The 13,618-nt window shown below is 43.6% G+C and overlaps 1 protein-coding gene across 4 annotated transcripts in view; it reads right to left on the bottom strand.

Annotated features, from left to right (window-relative positions):
• The window catches only part of TTBK1 (tau tubulin kinase 1), a 105,687-nt gene that overhangs the window by 59,097 nt on the left and 32,972 nt on the right, over positions 1 to 13,618 (bottom strand). For all 4 annotated transcript variants that reach the window (XM_038131483.1, XM_038131484.1, XM_038131482.1 and 1 more), the window contains 3 exons: positions 8,146 to 8,219; positions 5,206 to 5,346; positions 3,764 to 3,868 (listed from right to left, as the gene is read on the bottom strand). In XM_038131483.1, the coding sequence (XP_037987411.1) occupies positions 3,764 to 3,868; positions 5,206 to 5,346; positions 8,146 to 8,219 (320 nt within the window). The remainder of the gene's footprint in view (positions 1 to 3,763; positions 3,869 to 5,205; positions 5,347 to 8,145; positions 8,220 to 13,618) is intronic.

Genomic DNA, 13,618 nt, shown 5'->3' with positions numbered 1-13,618 from the left:
AGCTGTGCACAAAGTTAAGATATATTCCCTAGAAAAGTGGTGTTGGGAGACTCAGAGCCCTGCAGAAGGCCCTGTTTACTGTGACTAAGTAATTTTTTCTCTGTCTTTTGTCAGAAAGCATAAGTCTTGAGCACCAAAAGATGTTACTAAGCCTAATGAACCAGGAATACTTTGTGAATTTATCACTGACAGTACATGCTTGAAACATTAAAAATTTCAGGTCAAACATACCTTGCTGAATACAGATGACAGATCCTAACCAGAATTTGTCACCTTTTAAACAGGAGAGAATATGGCTTAGAGAGGCAGGGAGAGCAGTAAGAAATCAGCAATTCCTTTAGCAGTCCTGGCAAGCTGCCTGGCTGTTCCTTGTTCAGAAACTTGTCCTTGCAAGTGTTTGAAAACAAAATACATTGAAAATACTAATTTTTTAAATTTTTTTTTGTCCACTAGCAGTCTATCCTGTTTTTCATAGTAGCCAGAGTCCCCTTGCTAGCCAGGATGTTGGCTGTGATGCAAATGCCAGAAATGCTGCTGGTAGCCAAAGAAGAGCCTTCAGCCAGGCCCTGAGCAGCTCCCAGCACACCACGGACACCACGTGGCTACGTGACCAATGCACTTCTGCTCTGCCTTCCAAAGGAGTAACTATCAAAGCCTGACTTCTACAGCCCACGAAGAAATATCAAATAATGAGACTGTTCAGAACAGCTGAGCTTCCCTGATTGTCAGCAGAGGGAAGAAAGGTTGCTGATGCTTCCTTGCACACCTTCTGGTCCCAACCATCTTCTGTTTTATAGAGCAATGTGAGTTCCTGCAGGCTGTTGCCCAGCAGACTTTGTAACATGTGGCAATGGGCAAGCAGTAGAGGGGTGAGACCATTCCTATGAAAGCAAATCTGTGCCACAACAGCTCTTCTCCAAGGACTAGCATTTGTGCTAATATTAGCATCCTACACAAGGGAGATCAGTTTTGTTTTCCTAGAAGCACAGGATAAATTCAGATTCAGAATAAATCTGGATTTAGTTACGTCAAGTGGGTCATAACTTCACAAATGCTGATCTATCAAGCTGAACTGTCAAGTAGCCATCCTCTGTAGAGACACAGAGATCAAATCCATAACACTCATCAAAGGCTCAGGAGAGTAACAGCTCCCTACGTAAAAGCTGCTAGGACAGCCCTTGAAATGATCCCACTTCAAAGTTTTAATCAGTCTCTAGAAAGTAAGAGGCAAGAGGTAAGTTAAAAAAAACCCCAAAACCCAACAAATCCACAGCATCCTAAAGACCTGGCTCATTATCTGTATTACTAGAAAGTCATTCCGAGTTTTTCTGAAAAGGTGATAATAAGATTGTGGCTCTGAATTTCAGAGGATATGAAACCAGCTGATACTTTTATGGTATTATTCATAAAGTATGACAATGCTTCTGAAACTGCAGGAAGCTGCAGAGAACCTACGTGAGCAGAAAACTTCTGTTAAAAAATTGAATATGACTGAAAGCAAAATGGAGACATGCTTCCAAAAAAAGGGAGTGAGCCCCCGCCCTCACCTATCTTGTGTATTGTACCTCAGAACCAAACCACAGAAATACTAGGCTCAGGATGGTTATGTTATAAATCTGAAAAATGTATTCTCCATGGATAAATGAATGGAAAGAGAAAGGAGAAAAAAGAATTTACCTTACTGGGTTGAAATAATCTCTTCAGTGAAACAAGTTATAAAGTTCTTATTAAAAAAAAATGCAAAACCACCACAAAATGTCTCATTTCTCTTGCCTTCATACCACCCTTCACCTCCATCTCCTTCCTAATCCTCAGTGCATTACTTGGGCAGCAATCACTCTGTGCTTCTCCAGACAAATGCCTTGGTCTGGTAAGTGGGACTCAAGAGTGGTATCAGAGTGGGACTCAGAGGGACACAAAAGGATCAAAGAAACCAGTGACTATTACAGAATGTTAAAAGGCACTGAAGTGAATATTTATGTGTTTTTTTGCTGTATAATTTCTGTCAAAAAGCCTGGCCCCCTGAAGTGTGGTGTGGGAGAATAGGTACATTAGGTATATGAGACTACACCCTGTATGATCCCCCTATATCCCAAATGAAGGGAGACTTTTCACCACTTTCAGGAAAGCACACTCCCACCCCTCTGGGGATGGCATGTATCTTTTCAGGAACAGATCATATGCCATTCATCCTTCTATGAGACCCAGCTGTGGCAAGCAAGCAATGAACCACCAGATTGAGCAGAATGAAAACAAACCTTCTCGGAGTCCTGCACTCTGACAAAGCCTCCCTCACCCACACCAATACAAGCAGGACACAGCTGAAGAATCTTTCCCCTGAAAAAGGTGGATGTAGAGCTTTTTCTAAAAACAGCTAGGAGCAAACTAAAATTGAAGTAATTTTAAATTATGGTGAGAAAGGAACACAACAGAGGATTCAAAAGAAGAGACATTTGGAAAAATTAATTTCTTTAATTGTAAAGAAAGAACAGTGTTCAAATAATGGGACTTGAAATACAGACATAAAGAATTATTTCATTAAGAAATGAAGGAATTTTGCAGAAAATCAAATGCCAGCTTCAAGCTGTAATGGACTTGAATTCTGACTGCAAAAAGAAGAAAGGAATGGGACTACATTTTGTGAAGGGCAATATGGAGAAGGGTTATCCCCAAACTAAAAAGCATTGACAAGCAAGTCCAGTAGTATGTAATGTGTGTCCTTCTAAGAATAAGAGGCAGGCACAACCTTTGGAGCTGCTCCCAACTACAGGGAAAAAGGAAAACTGAAAAGACTTATGAAAGAAAAAAAAATTCCCCAGCTATATTCATCTGCTAAAGACACAAAATCTGTTCACTGGCCTTTGCTTTCTTCCCACTCCCCAACCATACCCTGCACTACAGAGTCTCTGTATTTAGCTAGCACATTATCAACACTTTCCAGAACAACAATTATCTTGCAGGTGGAAAAAGTGTGCAGATCTGAAGCTGCAAGCCTAGGATGATAAACAGAGATATTGTATGAGCTCTCTGTGCTTGCTCTGTGTTCTGAAATAAATCTAGGAATTCTCTGACAGATACTAGAATATCTGAAGCTTTAAAAATCCTTATGAGTGACCCCAGATAACACCATGCTGGTAAAAGAACTGAAGATAAAACCCATATTACATGGCACAAGTCATGCTCCCTGCCCTTACCTCCCCTCCAAGCAGGCACACTGAAATATCCCTGCTAGGAAATCTGGAGATGGGCAGTAGACATAAAACCAAAGCCAGGAAGGGTGAGAACAGCTTTACAGGCTGCAGCTCACAGTAAGCTCAGCCCAAGATATCAGGTCAGCCTCTAACTTCTACCACACTTTTCCATCAAAAGCTTTAAGAATACACCAACCTGTTTCCCCAGACCACAGAGAACTGAACTAGACCAGTCCCCTGGGGCTACAGAAGTTATATGGCCAGCACTGGGCTCACCCTCTTTGTTAGTCCACATGGTACTCAGTAAATACTGCAAGCCTGTGGAAAACATGATTATCCTAAAGGAAATAAAAGGGAAAAAAAAAAAGCCACATACATCTTTTAAGACAAGATCTATCATCCCTTCCTAGGTTCCCCAACTCAGCTGAAGTCACTTGGTGCTTCTCACCTTGCAGAAAATGCAGTGCAATATAACAACCGAGCACAACAACAACAAAACAAACAGAACCACAAAACCTTTCCATTCCTAATCAGTTGCAGAAATGGAAAAACACTGCTTCAAATGTACTTACTGGTCGAACTTCCCCAGTAGTGTTGGTGTACTGGCGGGCCAGACCAAAGTCTAACATGTAGCACTTCCTGTATGTTGAAGGTAACCGGCCCATGGCAAAGTTGGACTGGACAAAGAAGGAAAGAAAAGTCAAATTGATTCCAGCAGCTTGGGTAAGAGTGGCCATTTGTTAGCAAAATTTCATCATGTAGCTCTGCATGCCTCTGGTAGAAACAAGTCAAAGAGATTAATTTTAAGATGCACCTTAAACATCGTGATTAGAGAATCACTGCCCTTGATAAGAAGTTTGCTTTGCAGATGTGAGACTAAGGAGTCTCAAAATTGCTAAAATTCACATTAGCTTAGCTAAATTTCTGCTGCTCTGAGAAAGAGCTACATTTAACACCACTAGTTCTGCAGCGAGAACTCCAGGACTTGCATAACAGGCTGGAGTTCTTGTAGAAAAATGCTTCTGTTCATGGTTCAGCAGCTAGCATGAATTATTCTACCCTAACTCCCAGGATCTCCATTTACTGCATTGCATTGCCTAGATCTATCTGAACATTGAGGTATATAGAAACCACCAGGCTTGGTTCTTAGTAAATAAACCAATAACAAGCAAATGGAGCAACTCTTTCTTTTAACCTCAGTCCTAAAGTTCCATCCTTTACCATAATGGGTGGCTGCTAAAGGATTTGTAGCCAATCACATCAGTGACTGGTCTTCAGCTGAATCCAGTCAGCCAAAAGCAGCTGATTTTCAAAGGAGCAAATGAGTTTGCTAGAAAGAAGTTGGTCACAGGTATGACACAGCAACAAGTCTTCAGGTCAAGTAGTAAAGAGCTGTAGGAAGAAGACTGGCTTCTACACTAACTTGAGACTTGGAATTACTGTGCTTTGCCTAGGCAGATGACCAACAATGTGACTGTGTTCCTGACACTGGAAACTGTGTTCCAATTCTTTTGGCAATCACTCATACAGGATTAAGAGCATGATTTAGCTAAGTCAAATACATGAATTAACATTTATTTAAGTGATGTGTCACAGAACAAGACTTCCTTTCTGAACAACTTCTACAGTGACAATTGGCTGGACTCCAAAGGACCATTCAGAACTAGACTGCATCATCATGGGATCTTGACTGGTCCAAGTATGACTGACAGGACCATTCAGAACTAGACTGCATCATCATGGGATCTTGACTGGTGCAAGTATGACTGACAGCTACCAACCCACCACGGAGCAGCCTCTGCCAATAAAAGCTGGTTTCTTATGCACTTAAAGGAAGGACAATACAGTATTACTATTCTGTACCTATAGAAAATACCAAACATGTCAGACAGTGGGAGTGTGCAGGGAAGCCTAAATGTATCTGCTGAGACCTGCCCATACTCAGACTGTCTTTATTGACTCAAGCAGAGCAGACAGACATAAAACCAAAAGGAAAAATTCCAAAACAACATACAGGCTTGATGTCCCGATGAAGGAATCCCACAGAGTGAATGGCTTCTATTGATTCCAGAATCTGTTTGCCCAATCGCAGCGTCGTGCTCAGTGTGAAAGTCCCTCGAGGCTGACTCCTTCTGAGATCTGCAAGATTTCGGCCCTGAAACAGTCAATAGAACACTTAAACCATCACAGGAAAGCAGAGCCTTTCACAGCTGTGAGCTCGAACATGCAACCCCAAAAAACCAGACATGCTACTCAGAGAGGAGCTCACGTCATGTCGTGTAAGGTCTTCCAGTAGTTCATTTTAGTTGCTAAGTGATGCATTTGCTGATAAGAAGATGCCAGATTGCTGTCTTGGGAAGTCAGCTGGTCACTATTTGTACATTAGGCACGGCACGGACAGCAGTGCCTCAGACTGGAGAGACCAGCATCTCCTTACTGTTAAACCCAGACCATATAGAAGCTGATTTTAGCACAACCTCTGACTGCTCTCTGAGCCTTCTAAAGATTAAAGCAGTACAAATTCGATCAGCAGGTCATGATGCTGCAGTTTCATCAGAAACTTCCTAGCACATATTGTCTGGTTCAAGCTCAAACAAGCATTGTTGTGGCAACACCACAATGGGGAAAGTTGTCTATCAATAAAATCATACCCAAAATCAGGAGAGAAGAATTTTTCCACTGACTTATTACTTATCAAAACAAATTGCTAATTTACCTCCAGTTAATTAAATTTCTGAGGAAAAACAAAAGGGCTACCAGCTATGCATGAAAATCAAGACAATTTAGGAAAGAAAAAGAAAAAAAGGACAGAGTAAATGCAAGAAAAAAATCCCAGTGTTATTTGATGTCTGTCATCTCAGTTTTGTCTATACCTCTTTAGCTTTCTAAAGAGAAGCTACTAAAATGATTTTATTCCATGGCAGAGTGCTCTTGTAACCCACAGAACTAATGCATTTACTAACTCATTAAAAACATCAGGAACAAGAGCCTGCTGTTTCAGAGAACATTCACAAGGAGCAAAAGCTATAGGGACATGCTGTTCACTACTATGCTTTAGAATCTCTTGATTCTGCTTCTGTAAAGACATATACAGAAGACATCTAGCATCTATAGAAGACATATGCTTATAATACAAGTCCACATGAATTCAAGCAAAATTCCCAACAGCAAATATATAAAAAAATTCCAAACAGTTGAGAAGAAAACAGAGAATGCTCTCCAAATGCATCTCTTCACCCACTTATTTCCAGTTCTGAAGTTATGTACAGACATCAAGGTGCCAGCTGGCTCATACAGCATATAACAAGTCTCTCAAATTGTTTTGAGCCATGTCTCACTTCAGGCTCTGGACCCTTGAAGAATCACACCTGACACAGGCCAGCTCACAGATACAGCCAAGCCACAGCAGTCCACCCAGGTTTGCTCCTTAACATGAACAAAATCAAACTAAACCACCTCTCTAGTGCTTATCTTCTTGAATTTCTGTGACACTTTACTAGAGGCAGCACAGCTTTGTCATTGCTGTTCTGAAACATCCAAGTTACTGAACTGACAGGAGATCTTGCTTTCCACTGTAAAGCTGCTCCTTGAACACCAGCTCTCTTATCCAATGGTAACATGGAAAGCAAGGCTCATTTTTTTCAGGGCTGCATGCTGAAATGTGCTATAAGTTTCCCCAGCTGCTAGTGGAGCCAGGAAAAGACATAAAATGAGCATTATTTTCCAAATAAACACTGTCAGGCTGATTATGGAACACAGTGCAGATGCAATGAGTTGCAAAGCTTGAGAGTGGAAGCCTCAGTCCTGTGACTGAAGAGAAAGGGAGAATTGCAGAACACAACAGTCAGACGGACACGTGATAAACCATGTCTCAGCAGGTCTTGAAGTAGAGTTTTAGCCTGAACAGTGATGGTGCAGAACTAGTTAATGCCTTATGTATCAACATCTTCATCTGCAAATAATAAAATTATTTTTAGCTCTGCCTACTCTACAAGCTCAGTTACATAGTCAAGAACTAGCTAGAAAGTAAGAGAACTCATGCAGAGAAATTTCTTTCCAAGGTAAAGTCTCTTTTATCAGGCTTGGTAAGGACAGGATTGGGAGGGTAGAAGCCTTGTTCTTCCATGAGCTCCAGGCTAAGCCCTTTCATGAATCATATTCATACCCACACTGCAGCAGCAGCAGTAGCCAGGGTTGTTTAGAAAGTTAAAGGATTTTTTTCTATCCATAACAACAGTTGGGATGCCAGCAGCACATAAAAGGCAAACCCAAGCACCAGGAATTTATACAACTGCCTTGCAAAGCAGAACTGCAAAAGAATCAGAACTTTATTTTAAAGAAGTACTGGGATCTGCTGGTACCTGCTTTACTTCACCTACTGCCTAGCAGTGCAGTCACCATGTGGTAGCTACCCAAGTATTTGCTCTTATTGACTTGATATCAGCAGTGTTCAAACAGGAGTAAACACTTCCACAGCAGAAGCTGAGTTACTGCTGAGCTTGGGAGAGACAGGGGAGCCAGAGATCATGGCCTTTCAGAGAAACTGTGCTGCTGCTGTGACACCATGGCTCACTCTGAGCTCTCATACAAGGCATATTTTGAATGCTCCATCACAGCTCAGCAGGAGGCATTTCAAAGAGCTGCCTCTGCTGCACAATGCTGTGGGTTGCTCCTGTGAGCATTCTGAATTGAGTGCTTTCCCCAGAAAATTGACAGAAAGCCATCTTAAACAGAAAAGCAGAGCTAAGAAATATTTTAGCATATCTTGACGACTGGAGCCATCCCAAGTGATAGCAAGAGCAACACCAGCCCTTCTCACTCTCTTCCATTCCACCCTCTTTTTGTGTACAACCAAGTGTTTACACCAGTACTTGGCCTTATTCTCTCAGTGTAAATCCTCCTCAGTGATGCCACCTCTATTGGACAGACAGGAGAGGCGAAGGACAGAACTCACCTGAAGCTGCATGACCACATAATTAAACTTTTCATTTCTTCCACAGCCAATAAATCTGCAAACATGATCCTTCCCTGAAAAGAAACAGAAATGAACAGAATAGAACACAAGATAACAACCCTGTGATCAGGATGTTTAGAGAAATGGTTTCTGATTCAGGGCTGGTACCCATGAAATGGTATCAGGTAAGGAGTTATACATAAAAAACTGAGCTCGGCTCATTATGCCAACTTTACTCAGTACAAGCTGACTTGTACACACCACCACCACACTTACCTACTAGCACTGCTTACCCTGAAACAGCTAATCTAATGCTACCTCAACATGAACAAACCCTGATTTTTATAGTCAGAGACACCTGGAAAACAAAGATGTTTATGGAAATACTCCATTGAAACATTAAATCAATTTCATGACAACAGAAGGAAAAAAGAATGGGGCCATTCAGTGTCAAGTTCTGGCATGATGTTAGTACAAACTATACCTATTCAGGCAAAATCAAACTAACTCAGCCAGCCCACAATACTCAGCTGGTCCTCAGGGGGTGAGTGGAGGCTGTGGCTTCAGACCCTGACCCGTAAAGGATTTGGGATGGTTTGCTGTCTGGATTCTCAGAAGGGGAAGGATGAGGCATGAATTCCCCTAATAGCAGACTGCTGATAACAGAGTAAAGGCTGATGCATGCCACAATGGTGAACTCTTGGTTCCTGGTGGGGCTTCTAAGCAGGGAAGGGTGTGAGTATCATGGCATAACTTTGCCCTATGTTTCTTTGTACCACTTAAGCAATGGTGATTTGAATTAGTTTTTAAACCAAAGCTTATTGTTTGAAAATTCCCAGTTTTAAAGAAAAAAGGGAAGAACATGAGAACTCATGAACGCATAGAGTAATGAGTAACTGCACTGCCTGTAGCACACTCAGGGCCCTGCTACTGCTGTCACTGTGTGCACCACAGGCCTGGGGCATGAGAAACTACTGGGGACAGCAAGACATGACAGAATAGGGACGTGGAGGGCAGCAGGAGACAAAGGAGCAGCTTTTTCACCGGAGAACCAGAGCTTTGACCAGAGCAGTACATACAGCTGTGGAATATGGAGCTCCATGCCAGGACCCTCAGTAAGAGCATCAAGAGCTTGCCCTTTAGGGCCCAGCAGCATCCCACCAGAACAACCACACTCTCTCTCCTGCCACAAGGAGGTAAAAGAGCTGCTGGCAACTACAACAGGAGGAATAGAGACCCTGACTGCTCCTTAATACCTTTGGAAGAACAGTTTTAGGACAAACAAACACCAGTCCTAGTATCCCCCTACATCTGGTTAGATGAAGAAGAATGTTATGTATCTTCAGATCCTTCATGACTCTGGCATGGACATTATCCAGTCTCAGGACTGAATGTGCAAGACCACGCTGAAACAATCAAGGAATGTCACAAACCACCGTATTTCAGGAAAAGGTATTCAGAGATTAGGAAAGTACTCTCTTCAGTATATCACAGAATTTTCTGCGTTGGAAGGGACCCACAAGGATCATTGAGTCCAGCTCCTGGCCCTGCACAGGACCATCCTCAATAGTCACACCACGTGCCTGAGATCATTGTCCAAATGCTTCTTGGACTCTGTCAGGCTTGATGCTGTGACCACAGCCCTGGGGAGCCTGTTCCACCCACTCTCTGGGTGAAGAACCTTTTCCTAATACCCAACCTAAATCTCCCCTGATTCAGCTTCAGGCTGCTCTCTCAGGTCCTGTCACGGGTCACCAGAGAGAAGACATCAGGGTTTGCCCCTCCTCTCCCTCTCACAAGGAAGTTGTAACTCCAGTGGGGTCTCCCCTCAGTCTCCTCCAGGCTGAACAGACCAAGTGCCCTCAGCTGCTCCTCACAAGGCCCTTCTCCTCAAGGCCCTTCACCATCTTCATCGCCTTCCTTTGGACACTTTATATTGTTTTTATATTGTGGCACCCAAAACTGCCCCCAGCACTCGAGGTGAGGCTGCCCCAGTGCAGAGCAGAGGGGACAATCTCCTCCCTTGCCCAGCTGATGTTGTGCCTGATGCCCTGTAAGACTCTGCCCAAAATTGCTTTCTCATCTGCCTCACGATCGTCGAGAAAAAAGGACTGAGACCACCGAAAGAAAAAGGATCCTACATCCTGGTTTGGTGGGGGTTCGCCAAGTTCCCGGGACTGGAACTTGAGTTATTGTACCTCACGCTACACTGCTCCCAGTGAAAAGGACGAGGAGCATCTTGACCTTCCTTCGCCTGCACCGCTCTGTAACAATGGCCTGGAGTTTTCCACCCCCAAGCCTGGCTGGACTCTCTTCTGGAATTACCCTTTGGTGGTCTCCACAGAAGACTCTACAACCACCGTGGCAGATGGACTGAGATGGGAGAAACCACTCCCTCTAAGACTGAGACATGAAATCCCTATGTGGACAAGACTCTTTTTCTCCTCAAGGACTGAAACCTGTAATCTGGGGGGAGTAGGGCAGTGTGTGTGGGGAGAACAGCTAACCGAACTGATCATGTTTGCCTGCAGGCAGTGAACCAGGAAAACAATAGCTCTCCCTACTGTTGAGATTACAAGACTATTGTGCTCTTTCCCCCCCTCCTTCCCAACTTTTAACATAAAAGGCCCCTCAAGTCAGCTAGCCTTTGAAGATCTTCCCCAACGTAAAGGCGACTCCTCGACTGGACATCGACTGGACTTCGAAGAATTGCATCGCCTCTATGTTGGTAGATATACCTACTCTGTCCTTCCTTCCTTTCCTATAGGGTTCTTCTTTCTCTCTCTCTCTCTCTCTCCCCAATTCCCTCCAATGCATTTTGCTGTGATTGTTCAATAAAGTACATTGATTTTGTTGCTGCAAACCCCCTTGCCGTGTTGGTGTTTTGTACCCTGAGATCAGATAACGAACCATCACAATCTCGTCCGTAAGGGCGGATCGTGACATGCCCCCCAGGACAGGGTTGTCCCTCCTGTCTGCCAGGGCACTGCTGACCCATGTTCACTTGCCATCAACCAGGATCCCCAAGTCCCTTTCCATGGCACTGCTTTCCAGCATTTCATTCTCCAGTCTGTACATCCAGGGTTGCCCCAGCTGTTCAGCTGTTTATCAATTCCTCCTGGAATCATCTCCATAACTTCACCAGGCACTGAAGTGAGACTGACAGGCCTCTAATTTCTGGGTCCTCCTTCTTTCCCTTCCTGAAAATCAGGACAACGTTCACCAGATTCCAGTCAGCTGGGACCTCTCTGGATTCCCAAGCCCACTCAAAAATCATTGAGAGAGGCTTTGCAATCACATCAGCCAGCTCTTTGAGTATTCTTGCACGGATCCCATTAAACCTCATAGATTTGTAGGGATCCACCTGGAGCAGCAGATTCTGCACAATTTCAGGGTCAACTGGGAATCGATCATTCTCACAATCAAGATCCTCCAAGTTTAGGGCACTGACACCCCCTTGGTCCATCAGCCACATTAAAGACAGAGACAAAGAATGCAATTAAACACCTCTGCTTTGTCCCCCGTCCCTGTTTGGGAGGTGACCATCCCCATCCTGTGAGAGGTTGATGTTATTTTTACACTGCCTATTTCCATTAGGATATTTGAAAATCCTCCTTTTCATTGTCCCCCGCAATTCTGGCCAGCTTCAACTCCAGCTGAGCTTTGGCTGCATGAATTTTCTCCCTACAGCGGCAAGCAGCATCTCTGTATTTTTCCCCTGTCACCTGACCTTGCTCCCACTGGGCACATGCTCTTCCTCGACCCTGTTTCTCACATACCAGGCCCCCGGCCTGAGGGTGGCTACAGATACTGGGTGCCCCTGGTTTTCTGCTGTTGACAAGCTCATTGCAAATTCAGTGTTGATTCTGACAGGCTTTTGGTTTTCTGAGGAAAGCCCTTGAGATACTGTGTGGATATAGAACACATCCTTGTGTGGGTATTACCAAGAAGGAGCAACCAGGAAACCTCAGCTGTCCCACCCACCTTTGTGCCACGTGTCCCAGTAGGGATGGCTGTGCTGCCTGCCAATGTGAAGGGACCCTCAGTGCCTGAGTTGTCACTACAAAGTCAACATATCTGGACAACCTCAGAAAGAATCAGTTCTGTTTCTTTAGGATCTTGTGACACTCCTATGCTTCAGCAAACTGGCCACCCACACAGGTGGCAGAGAGGATGGACAGGAGCAAGCCCAGACTCATCCCAGGCATGATTCACCGATTTGCACAGACACATTCTGAGTCCCACTTTGCTTTGTTCACCTTTCAGAGCATCAGGGGATGGATATTGAGGCAAAAGCCAAAACACAGTGACTGTTTCTAGTGACAATGAGAGCTATTGTGTGGTGAAAAGGGTAAATTACTCATTTTTTTAAACTTGTTTTTATTGTTTTAAATAATTGCTAAGCATGGACACCACATGCTTTTTGTTGCTGCAAAACTACAGACAAGAGCATTAAAAACCAGCCCTCTGACAGGGAGAACCTAAACCACTAATTTCAGTGAAACCAGAGGGGTAGTATCCAGTGGTATGACTTAAGACACATCCTTGCTAATTTCTAAAAAAATTTTTTTAGTCCGTTTCCTCCATAACACCATTATTTTCTGGATCACAAAATTTTACAGAAACAAAAAACATTTTAGTTTTTATTATTTTTGAGAATTTTTTGCTTGTTTAGGATGACAACATGTTTCTGCTTACTATAATTTTTGAAAATGATGAATGGACTGACAGTTCTTGATTACCTGCATCCCCAAACTGACATGATTTTATACTGAATCCTCCTTCCCAGTCTACAACAGGCTTGAACCTGACCAGTTGGTCTTGGGAATTTAGCCTCTGCCTGGAACAGCTCTGCCATGCACTGTCTTGCAACACAAGCAACACCAGGAAAACAGAAGAATGGAGGTGAAGGAAAACTGTGCCCATTTCTGCATGAAACAAAAGGAATATAATAGAATGTAGGAAAGGCAGGCCACATTTAGAAGTGCTGCATCTACAGCCAGCCAATCACACAGGTGGGATGAATGCCTGCAGCATCAAACCCCTCTGGGTCCAAGAGCCTTTCACTCATTTGTCATCTAAAGGAGGCACCAGATTACAACTGTTTGCTCTCTTGGAGCAGTTCATGCCATGCTGAAGTAGCAGATGGAGGCTGACAGTCAGGTGTGATTTTGGGATTCCTGCAGCTCAGTCCTGAGGCTGATCAGAATTATGAAGCACACAAGAACAATCATGTTAATAACCTCCTGTGCAGACAGGATGCTGGAACTGTCATTCCATCCATAAAATTCCCTTTAAGGCAGCAGGAAATAGCCCTCTCTTCTCACACATGCCCTCCTCAAGCATGGAGATCATAGCAGAGAGCAGCAAAGCATATTTTAACCCAGAAAAGAAAGAAGGGATGGGGAGGGGAATGCTTTTTTTTTTATTCCCCCCAAGGTATACTTGGTATGGGAAGCCTCACAACCATTTT

The sequence above is a fragment of the Motacilla alba genome, chromosome 3, assembly GCF_015832195.1.
Source record: "Motacilla alba alba isolate MOTALB_02 chromosome 3, Motacilla_alba_V1.0_pri, whole genome shotgun sequence".
Taxonomy (NCBI): Eukaryota; Metazoa; Chordata; class Aves; order Passeriformes; family Motacillidae; genus Motacilla; species Motacilla alba.
This window is presented reverse-complemented; position numbering and strand designations above follow the sequence as displayed.